This window comes from Gossypium hirsutum, chromosome D06 (genome assembly GCF_007990345.1).
Source record: "Gossypium hirsutum isolate 1008001.06 chromosome D06, Gossypium_hirsutum_v2.1, whole genome shotgun sequence".
Lineage (NCBI taxonomy): Eukaryota > Viridiplantae > Streptophyta > Magnoliopsida > Malvales > Malvaceae > Gossypium > Gossypium hirsutum.
In genome coordinates this window covers 51215222-51235044 of record NC_053442.1, presented here as the reverse complement: position 1 = coordinate 51235044, position 19823 = coordinate 51215222, and the positions used below count along the sequence as shown (strand labels likewise).

At 36.4% G+C, this 19823-nt stretch overlaps 2 protein-coding genes across 2 annotated transcripts; both read right to left on the bottom strand.

Annotated features, from left to right (window-relative positions):
- Window positions 1-13886: 13886 nt before the first annotated feature.
- LOC107900150 (uncharacterized) lies at window positions 13887-15233 on the bottom strand. The gene has a single exon (XM_016825850.1). It carries the CDS (start codon window positions 15231-15233, stop codon window positions 13887-13889), a length of 1347 nt encoding a protein of 448 aa, XP_016681339.1.
- A 1515-nt stretch (window positions 15234-16748) lies between these two features.
- LOC107900149 (uncharacterized) lies at window positions 16749-18251 on the bottom strand. The gene has a single exon (XM_016825849.1). The coding sequence runs from the start codon at window positions 18249-18251 to the stop codon at window positions 16749-16751; it is 1503 nt and encodes a 500-aa protein (XP_016681338.1).
- Window positions 18252-19823: the final 1572 nt, after the last annotated feature.

Here is a 19823-nt window from a genome sequence, read left to right as displayed (position 1 = left end):
TTAGAGCACATAAATGGGAAATCCTCTCTCGAGCCATATAACAAGAAGCTCATATGAGCCATGTAATGAGAAGCTTATCCAGGCTATATAACAGGAAGCTCATAAGAGCCATAATCAAGAAGCTCATGCGAGCCAATAACAGGTAGCTCTAAATAGCCATTAACGGAAAGCTCCGAATAGCTATATATCGGGAAGCGAGTTATATCGAGAAGCTTCGGAGAGCCATTAAACAGGAAGCTCAAAAAGAGCCATTAATCAGGAAGCTCAAAAAGAGCCTTTAATCGGGAAGCTCACAAAGAGCCATATAATGGGATGCTCATAAGAGCTACAGTGTACCCACAACACATGCAGGTTCATAACCGACCGAGATGCTCCGAAGAGCTATTAACGAGAAGCTCGCAAGAACTATATAACAGGAAGCTCAAGAGGGCCAAATATCAGGATGCTCATGAGAGCTAGTAACTGGATGCTCTTTCGAGCTATGGTGTGTTCGCAACATATGCAGGACCACAACCAATTTGCGAACCCTGTATCCATCGAATCTCATTTATCCAAACGGGACTTAATATTTATCAAGTATTATCGAATATGTGATCAAATTCATACATATAGCATTTATACAATTCACATATATAACATCCAATTTAAACATGTAAATATACTCAATTTAGTTACACAAACTTACCTCGACACTTGCTCGTGTACAAAAATCTACTAATCTGACACTTTTTATTTTCCTTGATCTAACTCCTTATTTTATCTTTCTGGATCTATATAAATGAATTTAACATCCATTTAATACATTTCATATTCAATTCAATCCAATTCACATCTTAGGCAAAACTACCATTTTGCCCCTATACTTTTAATTAATGACGATTTTGTCTTTAGACTCGAAAAATGAAATTCATGCAATTTAATCCTTATTCCAAGCCTAGCCGATTTTTACATATCACAATAACAGCCCATGTATTTCATAAAAATCTAAAATTTTCCATGAATTTTACATCTTTTCAATTTAGTCCCTAAATCACAATTTCATGAAAATTTCCTTTACAAAATTTGTTTATCTATCAACAACCTTTCTATTTCTACCATAAAACTTACAACCTTTCCATTTCTACCATAAAACTTCATAATTCATGCATATTCATCCATGGAAATACTTTAATACTTTAATAACTTTGCAAATTAATCCCCAAAATAGCTAGATTAGGTTATTACGATCTCGAAAATATAAAAATTACTAAAACCAAGACTTGAATACCCACCTAATTAAGCCAAATAAGCTTGCTCAAAACCCAAATTCCATAGCTAGGGTTTATATGTTTTATTTGGGAAAGATGATGATAATTAATGATATTTTCATTATTTTATCATTTATCATCTTTTTATTATTTTACTTTCCAATTTCATCCTTTTCTTTATTTAATTTTTCATGGATGACTAAACATACTTATCTACTAACTCCTCTTAATGGTCTACTTGCCATATAAGGACCTCCAATTTTGAATTTCATAGCTATTTGATACCTATAGCTACTAGAACTCAACTTTTACATTTTATGCAATTTGGTCCTTTATCAAATTAGACATGTAATCGGTAAAATTTTCTTAACGAAATTTTCAAACGACATTTCTATCATAATGCAAACCATAGAATAATTTTAAATTAATTTTTCTTACGGACTCAGATTTGTGGTCCCGAAATCATTGTTTCGATTTCACTGAAAACGGACTATTACAATGTTTGTTGGAAATTCAGGAAATTGTATGGATTGATTTTTTTTTATTACTGATGATATTGATACTGCTTGTTATGTTACTATGTTTTTCTATTATTGATGTTATCTTCTCTATATCATTAATGATTTCTAACACCCCTAATCCGTCTCTGTTACCGAATTAGGGTTACGGAGTTTTTTCGAGCAAAACAAAACATTTAACTTCGTTACAGAAACAACTTTACAATTAAATGCTAACATATGTCAAATAATTCATTTCATGTATAACATAATAACACATTTCCAAGAAATAACCATTTCCATAAATTAAATTACCTTAATGTAAACATCCACATACATAAGTAAGAATTTCAATTGAACATTTATTACTTAATAACATCATAAATGAACAAAAGCATTAAGTAAATAATTAAGCTGTAAATCAATTAATACTTAGCCTGATGAACTATAGTACTTAACTCGGATACTCGGATACTTTCCAATTTCATCCTTTTCTTTATTTAATACTTAGCCTGATGAACTAAAATCATCAATAGCAAAATCTGAATTTCTCAAAAGTTTCAAAAACAAAGCTACGGGTTAACTAGACCTAGTTGCAACGATCTCAAAAACACAAAAATTACAAGAAATAAGATCAAATTGGACTTACATGCAAAGGAAGCTTTGACTGAACCCTATAAGCTTCTTCAATGGTGAAAATCCTTTTAATTTTCGGTGGTATCCTTTTGAGAAGATGATGATATGTTTTTTTTTATCCTTTAGTTTATCTTTATTAAATTACAATTTTAGCCTTATTATAAAATTATAATTTAAGAATTAAAAGGACCTTAACTGTCCATCTATATACCCTATGGACTAATTACTTCATAAGTCCTCTTTCATTTGATAATTAAGCTATCAAGTCAATACAATCTAATCATTATTAAGTTTTGTATCTTTTACAATTTAGTCCTTTTTATTCAATTAACTAACTTAATATTAAAATTTCTTCACCAAAATTTAATACGACTCTAATGTAACTCTATAAATATTAATTAGATAATAAAACATGACCTCACATACCAGAATTGTGATCTTGAAACCACCATTTTCAACACCACAGAAAAATGGGATATTACATTATTGATTTCATATTTATTTTCATAGTTGGTTAGATTAAGGGGGAGCATTGTTTTGAAAATCGATTTTCAGGTTGCTTGAGTTTGCTACTCTATTTTTGGTTAAAAATGTCAAGGGCGGAGAATGCTAGTATTGGATGCACATCCAAATACAACACTAGTTGCAACTCATTTTGCAACTGGGTTGCTATGCAACTTTGCATATTTGTTGGCATTATATTGACCAACAAATCTTGGACTTAATTTTACTCCACTCTAGGGATTTAAAATAAAAATTTGATGGATTAAATAATGTTGAATATCAGTCAAGAAATGACTCATTTTGAAGGATTAATGTATGGTTGTGTTTCCTTAATTAAAGAAATCTAGTTGTTGTAGAAGTCTATTCTTTAAAGATCTCAAATATTCGGTTCCTTATGGAAGACTTATTGAAGCATATGTCGGGAAGATATGTTTACACTAATTGAATAATTGCAAGCTAAGAATGCTTGTCTAAAGAAGAGTTGTTAATTTCATTATACACGAATTAGAGGGATCACTTATTTGTTTAGTTTACGAAACTTTTATTTTGTGCAATTACTTTGTAAACAAATTTTTAAAGTTGAACGTCGATAATGACAATATAGAAAGATCACAAAGGAATAAGAAAGAAAATAAAACACACAGATTTTACATGGAAATCCTTTCGGGAAAAAATCATGGGTAGAGGAGAAGAAAATTCACTAATGTTGAAAATTGAATGATACAAGAGGAGTTTCAACTACATCTATTTAAAGGTTGAAAAGCCTTATTCTAATCAAAGTCAAATACAGAAAGTGTAATTCTATACATTTTCTACTTATGCTGCATGGCCGATGGCCGAAGCCCTCCACAAATTCCCTAGTTTTACCACGGTATTATTTCTTTAACATGAATTTAGATCACACAACTCTAACATAAATTGTTCTTCATATTTAATTTGTAGTCAAACTTTCAAGAAGAAAGTCTTAACAGGGAAAGTGGTCTAGTTGATGTATGAGAATAAAATTGTAACTTGGTGAGTAAATTGAATTTAAATTCAATATTGAATTATTCTCTAAATAAAACAGTTTAATGTATGGAAATTTATCAAATGGCCATCTCCATTTTGTCATTTAATTGTAACGTATAACTTACAAACATTTCCAACATTTTTGCACCTTCCTCTTTGCATCTTTTCAAGTAGGAATTTATAAAATTGTCTTTTTGGTTGAATAAAATAAGTGTTGTTTTGCATACAGATTGAAATTTTTTTATTTTTGTTCTTTTACTTTAGGATTTTTCTTTAGAACAGATACCTTATAATGGTATTACATTCCATGAATAATAATCAAATTACTCTTATCAGTCTTTACTTTAAAACTATCATTGGCACTCCTTTTAATATATTATTGATATAACAATAAATAATTAGCTGGTTTCAATAAATTTTAACTCAAAGTCTTTCGAGGTAATGTCTTTTTTTTTTTAAATTGAGATTTTCTGTTTGTTGGCACCATTTTTTTGACAAAACAGGGTTGACTTGGATTTTAAAAATGAAAATAAACATGGGAGTCGCCACCAATCTCTTTTGATGAGGTGTGATTGGGTCACCTTGAAAAGTGGTTGTTCTTAATAAACAATTTAATTTTATTAAAACAACGATTTTGGTCCACAAAATTCAGAAAAAAACGGGTTCGGGAGTCGGTTACATACGAGGAATGATTAGCACCCTCGTAACGCCCAAAATTGGTACCTAGTCGATTAATTAATGTCTTAATGTCGAAAATTGAAAACTTTAAAGATTTTAAAGTACGATCCTTAAAAAAAACTCAAACGGTATGGATTAAGATTTAAGAGAATATTCGGCTATTTGGTCCAACGAGAAATCGAAACCCAGCACATTAGGGCACGTTTTCTCGAATTTCCAAACGCAAAACATTGCCTTATTTTGAAACTTTTAAAAGGATATTAGGCCATTTGGTCGAATGAGAAAAATCGAAACCCAGCACATTAGGGCACGTTTTCTCGAATTTCCAAACGCAAAATATTGCCTTACTAAGAAAAATTTTCCTTTTTGAAGTATGGTGTTAATATGCATAATGGAATAATAAACATGATAATGTGAATAAAAATAATATGAGCAAAAACGAAAAATAAATAAATAAATTATGTATATACAATAACAAGTGAATAAAAAACTAAAACATTAAAAAAATATGGACATATAAATAAGTAAATAAATGGACAACAAGTAAAAGAATAATAACAATAAAGAAAATAGATAAAAATTATAATATGTAAAAATATGTATGTACATATAAAGGAAATATATATGTATGTAGATACATAAAATTATGAAAATATGAGAAAAATATGTATATATATATTTTAAAATTATTAAAGATAAAAGTTTATGTAAGTATGTATATATATATGTATATGAAAATAAAGTATGTATGTAGATATATATAGATTATAAAATATATATATATAAAATACAAGTAGGTATATATGCGTATATATATAGATAAGTTATAAAAATATGTACACATATATCTATATATGTATATATATTATAAAAATGTATATAACGTATATATATAAATTATAAAGTATATAAAGTATAGAAGTATGCATATATATAATATGTATGTATATATATAATTGAATCTAAAATTTAAAAATGTATAAATGAGAAAATAATAATAATAATAATAATAATTTGAAAATAGGAAAAGCTAGAAGTAAATAATGATTAATAAAATGATACAATAAGATAAATATGCATATATATATAAAACTAAAAAATAAACAAATAAAATAAAAAATAAAAAGTAATGCAAAACTAATTTATATAATAATATAATAATGAATAGATAAATAAATAAATAAAAGGGGAAATAAAAACTAATAATAAATAATATCACATTTATTGATAATAAAACAAACAAAACAACAAAAGGACTAAATTAAACTTTAAAATAAAATTTGGGGTTTAAATTCGTAAATAAAGAAAAATAAATGCCTGGGACTAAAATAAGGCGTGTTGGAAGGACGAGGGATCGATTGGGCAATATCCCCAGTCCCAATACGCAACATTTCGACGAGGACCAAAATGGAATACATAGAAAATTACATGGCAAAATTTAAAAAAAAAACAAAATGGACTACATTGCTCAACGGCGCGAAAACAGAAGGACGTATCGCATAAATATACCCTTCACCGCAGAAACACGTGAATCCTGAGGTTGGGTCACGGGTCAGGGCCAAAACGACGTTGTTTTGGCACCTGCACCCCACTTACAAAACGGCGTCGTTTGGTGTCCTTATTTAAGCCAAAACTTTCTGCAAAAATTCTTTTTTTACACCACTTTTTAAAAAAATTTCAAACCCCTATTCTCTCAATCTCCCTCCCCGGCCTATGACGCCGGTGAGCTCGCGCAGTGGCTCCACCACACTCCGCCGTAGCGCCGCCATGCCGGAAGGCCAAAACCTAAAATATTTTAGATCCTTTTTCCCCTTTTTTTTTAAAAAAAAGGTAATAGACCCGACTTGGGTACTTTGAAAACTGAAACGGAAGGGAAAAAGAATGGCCTTTCGGCCTTTGTCTTTCTGATGGCAACCCGAGCGAACCCTTGAAGGGTTTTCATGGCCTAGACGAACGGAGGGGACCTCCGACGGCGGCGCATGACCCAATCTTAGGTACGTTTCAACCCCTTTTCATTTTTTTATTTTTACCTATAATAGTACGCGAAAAAGAAAAGAAAAAAATAAAATCGAAAAAAACAGAAGTAGAAGTTCGAAAAGAAAAAACATATCAACCTTTGATTTTTTCTTGATTGATTTTTTTTTCACTTTGTATTCGATTCTCTGTGTCCACATTACATGGTTATTTTCGTGGCTTTTATAGCCACGATTACACTGTTGGTTTACTGTTTGCTATTTCTCTTGTTGTCTTTGTTTCTGTCTTCTTTGCAGGCGAGGTCAACGGACGTTGAAGAGATAACCCTTGCCATTTTGGTGCAAGGGGCATGCCAGAGGGGTAGGCCTCAGGCTGAGACACGGGCGGTGTGCCCGAGGGAAGGGTGCGGCGCACATGGGGCTGATTAGGGTTTTCTGCCCCCTGTTTTTTTCTAAAATGTTAAGTGTTTTGGGCTGTTGGGCCTTAGGTTTTTTTTTTGTTTTTGGGCTTGTAGACTGTTTAATTTTTGGTATGGTTTGGTTCATTTGGTGCGGGCCCGGGATAAATTGGGCTTGTACAGCTGCCCCTCTTTGCTCGTTGTCGTGTAACGAGAACAGAGCAAAGACACAGAAAGACCAAATTTGCCAGGTTTTGCCGAGTCATGACTTCTTCTAGTGCTTCTCTCCTTCAAATAGATTCATTCCAGTCTACAGTGTCTTGTTGCTCTAATCCACTCCACTGCACTTCAGATAGATACGACTTGTAGCTTCAATCCACTCTACTGCAACTCAGGGACATAGGACTGGTGGCTTAAATCTGCTTCCTACTATCTCGGGAAGATAAGATTCGTCATCTTCAATCTGCTCCACTACTGCTTAGGGAGATAAGATCTACAATCTTCAACCTACTCCAATGCTGCTCTGGGAGATAGGACTGGTGGCTTAAATCTGCTTTCTACTATCTCTAGAAGATAAAATTCATCGTCTTCGATCTGCTCCACTACTGCTTAGGAAGATAAGATCTACAATCTTCAACCTACTCCACTGCTGCTCAGGGAGATAGGACTGGTGGCTTAAATCTGCTTCCTACTATCTCGGGAAGATAAGATTCACCGTCTTCGATCTACTCCACTACTGCTTAGGGAGATAAGATCTACAATCTTCAACCTACTCCACTACTACTCAGGGAGATAGGACTGGTGGCTTAAATCTGCTTCCTACTATCTCGAGAAGATAAGATTCGCTGTCTTCGATCTGCTCTACTACTGCTTAAGGAGATAAGATCTACAATCTTCAACCTACTGCACTGCTGCTCAGGGAGATAGACTGGTGGCTTAAATATACTTCCTACTATCTCGAGAAGATAAGATTCGTCGTCTTTGATCTGCTTCACTACTGTTTAGGGAAATAAGATCTACAATCTTCAACCTACTCCACTGCTACTCAGGGAGATAGGACTTGTTATGATGACTTCAATCCATCCCACTGCAACTTCAGAGGTATAGGTAACTTCATTGATCTGTTCTTTGGGGAACATGACCTGCAAAATCCATTTCATGGACTTATTTATGCCTAGTGCTTAGAATATTATAATTGGAATGAATCAAAATTTCCTAACTAGATGTGTATGAATGATATTTGCATGAATGCAGAATGTCATGAGAATAATCCATTTTTAATGTTTGGGTTGTCATTCTTCGTTGTTCATCCAGGTTTTATCAATAATGCCTTCTTGTTTAGTCGGTATCTTTGACAGAAAAACCCAAAGAAATAGTCACAATTTTGACTATTCTTTCTCCAATGCTTCTAACCCTTAAGTTGGTTAGTTCCAAACAATAGCCCTATTTCAGGTCTTCGTACTATTTAAAAGCTTTCAGAGTAATATGAAAAACTTATTTTGCTTGAATATTATCAGTCCCGTAATCGTTATTTCAATGAAAAACACTTGAAAAAGATTATCAAAATGGACAAGATGAAATTTTGTTGAGAGAAAAGCTCGAAATGAATGAATCAATCAAGATAGCAAATTTTGCTAAAATACAAAATGAGAATAAATTAATCAAGATGGCGTATTTTTCCAAAAATACCAAAAATGAATAAAATGGAAATAGGTGCCCCAGATATCGTAGCATGAGCTTTTCTGCCCCAAACTTCTTGATGACCCTTATGGACTTGATGTGTGTTTAGAAGTCCTAGAAGACTTTGTTGATGCCCCAAGATGTAGCATCTCTCCTTCTTATTAATTCAGAGAGAACAAAGCTACCACATGCCTCACATTTGATCAAAATTTGAACTGCCCATTCTTGGGTTTTCAATTCAAAACCCCTTTGGTCTCAAGGCGCCCTTTGCAGGTTTTCACCTTCGCCTCTCCTCACTTTTTTTTAGGTGAAGTACTTCTTGACTGAATCTGAATTCACGGGATTAGGCATGTTCTTGCCATCCATCTCGGTCAAAATCAACGCTCCTCCAGAAAATGCTTTCTTTATCACATAAGGTCCTTCCCAATTTGGCATCCATTTTCCTCTAAAGTATTTTTGTATGGGAAGGATTTTCTTCAGTGCCAAGTCTCCTTCGTGGAATTTTTTGGGATGAACATTTTTGTTGTAAGCTCGCACCATTCTCCTTTGGTATATTTGACCATGACGTATAGCTTGTATCCTCTTTTCTTCGATCAAATTCAGTTGATCATATCGGGATTAAATCCATTCCGCTTCATCTAGTTTCAGTTCTGATAAAACTCGGAGGGAAGGAATCTCTACTTCAATGGGAAAAACTGCCTTCATTCCATACACTAATGAGAAAGGTGTTGCCCCGGTAGAGGTTCTGATAGACGTTCAATAGGCAAAAAGGGCAAATGGTAACTTCTCGTGCCAATCCTTATAAGTCTCAGTCATCTTTCCTACGATCTTCTTGATATTTTTATTGGCCGCTTCTACCGTGCCATTCATTTTTGGACGATATGGCGATGAGTTGTGGTGTTTGATCTTGAACTGATTACAGACCTCCGCTATCATGCTATTGTTCAAGTTCAATGCATTGTCAGAGATAATCCTTTCTGGCATCCCGTACCGATATATCATCTCCTTTTTTAGGAATCTGTTGACTGCTGACTTTGTAACATTAGCGTAAGAAGTGGCCTCTACCCACTTAGTAAAGTAGTCAATAACTACGAATATGAAATGATGCCTATTTGAATATTTTGGCGAGATCGGCCCAATGGCATCCATGCCCCACATAGAGAAAGGCCATGGAGAAGTCATGACATGGAGAGGTAAAGGGGGCACGTGAATCTTGTCTCCATAAATTTGGAACTTATGGAATTTCTTGGCATATTTGATGCAATCTCCTTCCATGGTGGCCCAATAATATTTGAATCTCATGATTTGTTTGGCCATTGTGAAACCATTAGCATGCGTTCCACAAACTCCCTCATGGACCTCTTCCAAGATTTTCCTAGCCTCTACAGCGTCTACGCATCTTAGCAGCACCTGATCTTTTCCTCTTCTATATAAGATCTCTCCATCTAAGACATAATCATTGGCCAGCCTTCTCAATTTTTTCTTTTCATTCTCAGTTGCCTAGCCAGGATACTCGTGATTCTTTACATATCGCAGTATGTCGTGATACCAGGGGTGATCATCCTTTTCTTCTTCATTGTCAATGTTGTAACAATGGGCTGGAGCCTCATAAATGCTCATTTGGATAGGCTTCACATCCTCTTGTTTATTTACCTTGATCATAGAGGCTAATGCAGCCAATGTGTCGGCCATCTGATTTTCATCCCGTGAGAGATAACAGAAGGTAATGTCATCAAACTCCTCAATTAATTCTAGGACCAGCTTTCGATAATTAATCAACTTGGAGTCTCTTGTCTCCCATTCGCCTTTGAGTTGATAAATTACCAATGCAGAATCCCCATACACCTCTAACACTTTGATTTTACGTTCAATGGCTGCACGAATTCCCACGATGCATGCTTCATACTCTGCCATGTTATTTGTGCAATCAAACTCTAATTTTCTAGTGAATGGGTAATGATCACCGTCGGAAGATACCAAGACTGCCCCAATCCCATTGCCCATAACATTCGAGGCTCCGTCAAAATTCAGCTTCCAAGGATCGTCTTTTTGAAAGTCTTTTTCTACGGTTGCAACATACATCAAATCCTCATTTGGGAAATCGAAGTTTAGTGGCTCATAATCATCCAGCGCTCTACTGGCCAGAAAGCCTGCTATTGCACTCCATTTTATTGCTTTCTGGTTCACATAGACTATATCAAATTCAGACAGCAGAATTTGCCATCTGGTCATTCTTCCATTCAGAGCAGTCGACTCCATCATGTATTTCAGAGGGTCTAGTTTAGAGATTAATCAGGTTGTATGGTACAACATGTATTTTCTCAGTCTCTGAGTTGTCCAGATCAGAGCGCAACATAGTTTCTCAATTGGCGAATATCTCGTCTCGCATTCAGTGAACTTCTTACTGAGATAGTAGATCGCTCTTTCTTTTCGTCCTGACTCATCATGTTGGCCAAGCACGCATCTCATGGAATTTTCAAATACCGCCAAATATAGTATCAGTGGTTTATTTGGGCAAGGGGGCATTAGCACTGGGGCGTTAGACAAGTAATGTTTGACCTTTTCAAAAATTTTCTGACTCTCTTCATCCCATACACCTGGATTGTGTTTCTTAAGGAGATGAAATATGGGGTCACATTTCTCAATTAATTGTGAAATGAATCGAGCGATGTAGTTTAGTCTCCCTAGAAAACCTCAAACTTCTTTTTGAATACGCGATCGGGGTAGTTCTTGTATAGCCTTTACTTTGTCTGGATCGATCTCAATTCCTCTCTCACTGACCACAAATCCCAGTAATTTTCCTGATCTGGCCCCGAATGTGCATTTTCCTAGATTTAACTTTAGCTCGAATTTTCTTAACCTTATGAACAATTTTCTAAGCACTTGCACATGCTTTCCTTCTATTCTAGACTTTGCAATCATGTCATCGACATAGACTTTTATCTCTTTATGCATTATGTCATGGAACAAGGTTACCATGGCTCTCTGATACGTTGCTCCCGTATTTTTTAGTCCAAACGGCATCACTTTGTAGCAGAATGTCCCCCACATCATTATGAAGGTGGTCTTCTCCATGTCTTCAGGATGCATCCTAATTTGGTTGTACCCGAAGAAACCATCCATGAAGGAAAACAGTGAGTAACCGGCCGTGTTGTCCACTAAGGTATCAATATGGGGCAACGGGAAATTATCCTTAGGACTGGCTTTGTTCAGATCTCTGTAGTCCACACACATTCGCACTTTTCCATCTTTTTTAGGAATAGGGACTACTTTGGCTACCCATTCTGAATACTTGACCACCTGTAAGAAACCAGCATTAAACTGCTTCTTAACTTCTTCTTTTATTTTCAACAAGACATCAGGTCTCATCCTTCGGAGTTTTTGTTGAACTGGCTTACATTCTTTCTTTATGGGGAGTCGGTGTACCACTATATCAGTGTTTAAACCGGACATGTCTTGATAGGATCATGCAAAGATATCCTTGAATTCTTGGAGCAACTCAATGAGATCTCGTTTCGTCTCTGCGTCAATGCAAGCTCCAATTTTCACTTCTTTTCCCTCCCCTAAGCTCAGAACTTCTACTGACTCTTTATAAGGTAGGATCTGTTTTTCTTCTTATTCTACCATTCTTAACAAATCAGGAGATAAGTTACAGCCTCGATCATCTTCAAAATCTTGAGAATCCTCTATACCCATGTCTTGCTCAAAGGGAACTCTGAGTTAGTAGTAGTGTCGCTCATACCATTAATATCTGGGGACCTGTTATTGAGGTAAAGGGAAATTCAAAGAAAAAGAATCTAAGAATAATTATATCCACAGTATGTTTATGAATGGAATGGAATGGAAAGAATAAAACAATACTTGCTCAAAATGAGACTAAATGATATATTTCATTGAAACAAGATTTTAGACATATGCCTTTTACAAAAGATTCTTGTTGCTCCCAGGCTCAGAGCAACAAGTGCATTCCAAATATTACTCTGAATCGACTTTAAAAGTTACAGGGATCTCTTCAGCAGTCCAATTATTTTAAAACGCTTCCTGGCTCATAAGGGCGAATGTTTGATGAATTCTCTTCTTCCACCTCTTCCTCGTTATTGCATTGATGCTCAGATTCCCCAATATTTCTTTTACAATTCCCTTTCTCGACGTCATCTGCTCAGAGTGAATAGTTCCCCCTGATACGAAAGTTTTGGATATGTGAGGGATTATTATGGGCTCTCATTTAATCTCTTCTCCATCCAAACGTATTTTTCTCCTTTCCCGCTTCTTCTCCAACTCTTTCCTCTTTTGCTTTGCATCTGGCTTATATCCTAAGCCAAAGCGATCTTGTTTGTCGATTAATCTGCGTATCTCTACTCTCCCTTGGAGGTATTTTCCCAGTTCTTTTCCAGGTAGAGCCCCTTTTCTAGCCATCATTTGTAGGCACATTCTTGTTGTTTTGGATATTCTGGGTGTGGGGATCTTATTCCCTTCAACAATGAAGGTTGCGTTTACAAATTCTAAAGATCGGAATGAACATTCAATTGCTTCTTCTTCTGTTCCTTTAAATGGTGCGTCACTAGTTACAGCCGCAATGATGTCCTCCTCTGCATTGATCGTCACCAGCCGACCCTCTGTTACCAACTTCAACTTTTGGTGCAGCGATGAAGGTACTGCTCTTGCTGAATGAATCCAAGGCCTTCCTAACAAACAATTGTAAGAAGGCTTGTTGTCCATTACCAGGAAATCTACCTCGTATGTGCTTGGGCTGATTAAGAGGGGTATTTCAATCCTTCCCATTACTTTTCTTTCAGTACCATCAAACGCTCTTACTATGTTCTGGCATGTTTTCATATGCGAGCTATCCACGGGCAACCTATTCAGGGTGGATAAGGGTAAAACGTTTAGGGCTGATCCATTATCAATTAATACCCCTGGCAACGTATACCCCTTGCAACGGGTTGTAATGTGGAGAGCTTTGGTCAATCCCATGCCTCCGGATGGTATTTCATCGTCATTAAAGAAAATGAAGTTATTAGCGCTTATGTTACCAACCAGACGGTCTAACTTTTTCACAGAGATGTCATTAGTGACGTAAGTTTCATTTAATATTTTCATTAACGCGCTGCGATGTACCTCCGAGCTTAAGAGTAACACTAGTACCAAGATACGAGCTGGTTGTTTATGTAACTGCTCTACGACACTGTATTCACTGTGTTTTAATAATTTTAGAAACTCCTTAGCTTTATTCTCTATTACTGGCTCGTTGACAGGTGATTCAAGTCAGACTGCCTTTTCCTTCTTCTGTTCGACCACCAAGGCTTTTCCTTTTACAGGCCCTATTTTGGAAATTGTTGGATCGTAACGCTTTCCACTACGTGTATAGAATCCATCATCATTCCTCTCTTCTGAAACATTTATCGGGTTCCCCTCTCCTGGAATTGTCACGTTATAGTCATAATTCCAAGGAACCCTTTTGTTATCCTTATAGGAGAAGTGTATAGGTTTTTGGATTATGACTTTTGGTAATATTTGTATCCCTTCTTCATTGCTCCTAGGTCGTGAGATAATCACCACTGGGTGATTGACCTTCTGGAACCTTTCTGCGAGTCCCTTCTCTGAGGCGCAGACCTCTCTTTCTTCAAATCCCTTGATCTCTTCATAAAACTCTATCTCCTTATTATCCATCAGATTTTGTACTATGCTCTTGAACTTTGCACATTCTTGGATATCATGACCCTCCTTGGTATGGAACTCACAGTATGTTCCTGCCCCTTTTGGCCTTTCGTCTAAATCTCGTGTGATTAGGCCCCTGCCTACCATCTGTTTCCAAACACATTTCATTGTGGTTCTTACCTCCATCATGTCTTCCTTAATTCTCTTACTTTCACCATCGGCTACCGTATTTACCCCTTTGCCAAAATGATTAGGTAACGGGTTCCCTACTACGTTAGGTCCAGAGGGGTCATCGAGCTTTATGATACCCATTTTAATGAATCTTTCGACCAACTTCTTGAACGCGGTACAGTTTTCAATCGAATGCCCCGTTATCCCTGCATGGTATTCACACTGAGCATCTGCGTCATACCACTTAGGGAACGGGGGTTGCATGGATTTCAGATAAAAAGGAGCTACCACATGTGCATTAAACAGATTTTGATACAGTTCCTTATAAGTTATCGGGATAGGCGTAAATTGGGGTCTCTTTGATCTCGAATTAGGCTCCTGCCTCGGAGGGCCTTGATGACTAGTTGCTACTGTCATTGGTGGGCCAACGGTAATTGTCTTTGAATATCCCTTGTTGTATGCAGTTACATTATTCACCTCTCCTTCTTTCTTCCTCGAGACCGGTCTTTTAGAGTTTTCTCCCACTTCTATTTTACCACTTCTTACCGTATTTTTGATCATTTCTCCTGTCATCACTATGTCTGAGAAGCTCTTAGTGGCACTTCCCAACATATGGTTGATGAATGGGGCTTTTAAAGTATTGATAAAAAGCATTGTGGTTTCTTTTTCCAGAAAAGGCGGCTGGACTTGAGTTGCCACATCTATCCATCTCTGGGCGTATTGCCTGAAGCTTTCATTTTGTTTTTTCTCCATGTTTTGTAGTGTGATCCTATCGGGCGTCATGTCTGTTACGTGGCTTTATTGTCTCATGAAGGCTTGCGCCAAGTCTTTCCATGAGCTAATTTGAGCACGATTCAGCTGGTTATACCATTTGGCCGCAGCTCCGATCAAACTGCCCTGGAAACAGTGGATTAACAATTGATCATTGTCAATATATCCCGTCATCCTTCGACAGAACATGGTAATATGGGCTTCAGGACATCTAGTCCTGTTATACTTTTCGAATTCTGGCATTTTAAACTTAGCCGGTAGAACTAAGTCAGGGACCAAACTCAAGTCTTTGGCATCGATCTTACAACGGTAATCAGCACTTTCTATTGCTTTGAACTTTTCCTCTAACCACCCACACCTATCTTCAAGTTGCTTCGGTAAATCCACCTTTGCCTTCTCCATTTTCGCTACATCGTCTAGATCAGGGACAACGGGGTTGGTTGGATTATCTCCTGGGTTAGAACCCGAGCCTGTCTGAAAGTTCATCAGTGCCAAGGCGCCGACTTGGTATTGAGGTCTGATATGAACAGGCACTCTTTGTGGACATAATCCAGTTGTGCCTGAGTGTTCGTTGGGGCGAAACTTGGAGGTTAAACAGGGTCCTCGTGATCAATCCTATAATTGGTTACAGGGCTCTTTCCTTTGTCATTCCCTCCAGCCAATAATTGTGCGAGTTAGCTCATCATAGTCTTTTGGGATTCTAGCACGTCTTGTTGGATTTTATCCAATTGTTCTTGCATCTCATCTTGCATTTCTTTTTGCATTTGTTCCAATATTTCTAACCTTTGATCCATTTCCTTTGTTTTCTTTCTTGTGCCGTAAGGATGTTCCAGGATAACTGAAATAATTTTATTCAATTAAGATATTTTAATGGTCATTAATGCATATGATGCGATGCAATGCGTGAAATGAATGCAAAAAGGCGTCAATTCTAATTCAATTTCATTTTGAAAACTTTACTAAAAAACAAAATTCTTTACATAAAACAGATTACATATACGGTTTTGCCCTAATGCTCAAAACTCTAATCTTCTTAAGTAGTGAAGCTAGCTCTTTCCCCCGGTCTAATTCCAATTCATATCGTACACTTAGTATGTCAGCCTGCGCCTCCAAGGTTTGTAAGTGGTAGGCTACCTCCCAAATCTGAGCCATGGCTTCTCCCATAATGTGATATTTGTTTCTGACCTTGTTCTGAAAAAAGTGAAGCTGTTCATTCTGACGATCTTCATTAGCCTCTAAGTACTCGATCCGAATCTTACAATTTTGCAATGTCGTTTCTAACTCTTCTGTTCTTTCTTTCATTTCTTCAATTTTATTTAGGCTTGCTTTAAATTCTATCACAGAGTTTCAATTTCGATACCGATGGAGAGAGCCTTCTAACTCAGCCACTTTATCTTTTAGTTCACCTTTTTCTCTTTGGTTCTCTGACAAACTCTTTACTAGAGCCTCATTTCGTGTTTGGAGCTCTTGGAATTTCCTTTCCCATCTATCAACCTTGTTCTTTTCTTCTTGAATCTCTTTACGCCACTACTCCAAAGTTTTTTCCAACCTAGCAGTTCTCATTGATCGGCGCAACTTCTTATAATCTGTCTTTAAGCTATCTAAATCCTCCTCGGCCTTGGTTTTCCCTTTTCTTAATCTTTCTGCCTCGAGTTTTTGAACATCCACATCTAATTTCAAATTCATCTTTTCTTCTTCCATTTGCTCTATCTTCTTTTCTAATTCCGTATTTCTCCTTTCAAAATCTTGCTTTATAATTTCCAATTCAGAAGGGATGACTCGTATATGTTCTTCTATCGACTGGCTGTTTTCATGACCTGGCTCGGAAATATTGTCATTGACCCTCTTACTCCACCATTCATAATATTTTGGAGTTGCCATTACTCCTACGGTAAATCTTTTCATCCGGTGAATTTGTTTCCAAGCGCTAGACATTTCTTGAATCTTTCTCTTGTAGTTATCATCTTTGTAAGAAAACTCACACTGAGCCAGCCCTTGTGTTGTCGGTATGAACTGTCTTGATCTATATTGTCTTAACATGAGCAAAGGGGTATATCCGACAGCTCTCCAAATTCCAAGTAAAGGAACCCAGTCGAAGTCCCCACACCGGTACAAAATCTCGTTAGGCACCATCCAAGGAGCTTTCCATTCAACATCTTCATCTTGGAGATTTTGAAGGATCGACATCCATCTTTCCTCTGTAATGTCATCACGTCTCGATGTCTCTACTAATTCTTTTAATGGAGAATAATTTTCAGAGAATACTCGATAAGAAACCTTATCCACTTTCCAGAAGTGACTGTGAAACCAAGCCAACAGAAGCTGTGCATAACCAATGAATCTTCCCTCACCTACTTTCCGACACGCGCTCAAAGATCTGAATGTCTCAGCCAAAATTGATGGGATAGGTGTGACCTTCCTATCAAGTTGATCGAACAAATCTGTAACTGTTTCGTCTATGTGTCCTAACGCTTTAGGAAAAATAACCAGCCCGTAAATACTCAAAGCAAAAACATCGACCTTTTTCTTTGTATCAAGGTGTGCGAAAATATGATCTTGCAAACTTTTCCAAGGGATACATTTGTTTTCCCCTTTTTGTTTGATCCACGCCGTAACCCATTTCTCGCTCATTCCGGTGATTTTCATTAGCTTCTTTGCAAAAGTTTGAACATTGGCTGCTCTAGAATAAACTTTATCCACTTGAACTCTCGGACAACGAAGTAAAGCCGTATACTCCTCTATAGTAGGCACCATGTCTACTTTCCCAAAGGTGAAGCAGCTATAAGCAGAATTCCAAAAATGGGCTAAAGCTCGAAATAAATGCTCATCCACCTTGATGTCGAGCAATAACAGCAAATCACCATAATTACAGTAAAATAACTGTTTGACTTCATCATTCCATCGGGCCCATATTTCTTTCAACTCTTGGAGATTATTTTGAGTTACGCTGATACAAGTGAAGTCCCACAATTCTGATGTGTACCCTTTCGTCAGACTATCACCTTTCTCGAGTTGCATTTTTCTGACCATATTCGGACAACCGTATTATTTTCTACTTTATCAAGAAATTCGTTTTCCATGATGAGTTTTCTATATAGTAACCGAATGTGAATCAACGCCTTTTATAATGTAATACCATGTAGTCAAAATGTCATCCAGCCAAAACAAAACACCACAAGTTAGTATCATGTACAACAATAAGATTCAATACAGATAAGGAATAACAAAGCACCTATTTGGGTAGTTATTAGGGTTTGGCGTAGTTCTACCTAGGGCAAGTTCCTAAGGTTCACTATATGTGGTTTGGCTTCTAGGGCAAAAGTACCTAAACCAGCAGATTCCTCGATCCTCACCCATTATAGGCTCATGCGGACCAAGCTCGGTTCAGGGGAATACATTTCCCTATGGCTGCACGGAGATGAAAATCTCACGAAGACATAGGTACAGATGTATCCCGGAAGCGATCCACTATCCTGCACGGAGGTGAAAACCTCACGAAGGAGTAGCTTCTCACTCCCACTTAAAAGGGTGTGACCTACGGTCATGCAATGCAATGTGCAGAAATATCAAAAGGCTTGAACCAAAAAAGCAAACATATTAAAGACCATGAAAATGCGATAAAAGGATCGCAATTTTAAATCGAATTTACAATTTTCTATAAAAAGACAAAAATTAATCAACTCGTGGCTTGACTCTCATATTTTAGTCCCCAGCGGAGTCGCCAAGCTGTTGGCACTATTTTTTTTGACAAAACTGGGTCGACTTGGATTTTGAAAATGAAAACAAACATGAGAGTCGCCACCAATCTTTTTTGATGAGGTGTGATCGGATCACCTTGAAAAGTGGTTGTTTTTAATAAACAATTTAATTTTATTAAAACAACGATTTTGGTCCACGAAATTCAGAAAAAACGGGTTCGGGAGTCGGTTACGTACGAGGAAGGATTAGCACCCTCGTAACGCCCAAAATTGATACCTAGTCGATTAATTAATGTCTTAATGTCGAAAATTGAAAACTTTAAAGATTTTAAAGTGGAACCTTTAGAAAAAGAACTCGAACGGTATGGATTAAGATTTAAGAGGATATTTGGCTATTTGGTCCAACGAGAAATCGAAACCCAGCACGTTAGGGCACGTTTTCTCGAATTTCTAAACGCAAAACATTGCCTTATTTTGAAATTTTTAAAAGGATATTTGGTCATTTGGTCGAACGAGAAAAATCGAAACCCAGCACATTAGGGCACGTTTTCTCGAATTTCCAAACGCAAAACATTGCCTTATTTTGAAATTTTTAAAAGGATATTTGGCCATTTGGTCGAACGAGAAAAATCGAAACCTAGCACATTAAGGCACGTTTTCTCGAATTTCCAAACGCAAAATATTGCCTTACTTAGAAATTTTTTCCTTTTTGAAGTATGGTGTTAATATGCATAATAGAATAATAAACATGATAATGTGAATAAAAATAATATAAGCAAAAACGAAAAAAAATCAAATCAATTATGTATATACAATAACAAGTGAATAAAAAACTAAAACATTTAAAAAAATATGGACATATAAATAAATAAATAAATGAACAACAAATAAAACAATAATAACA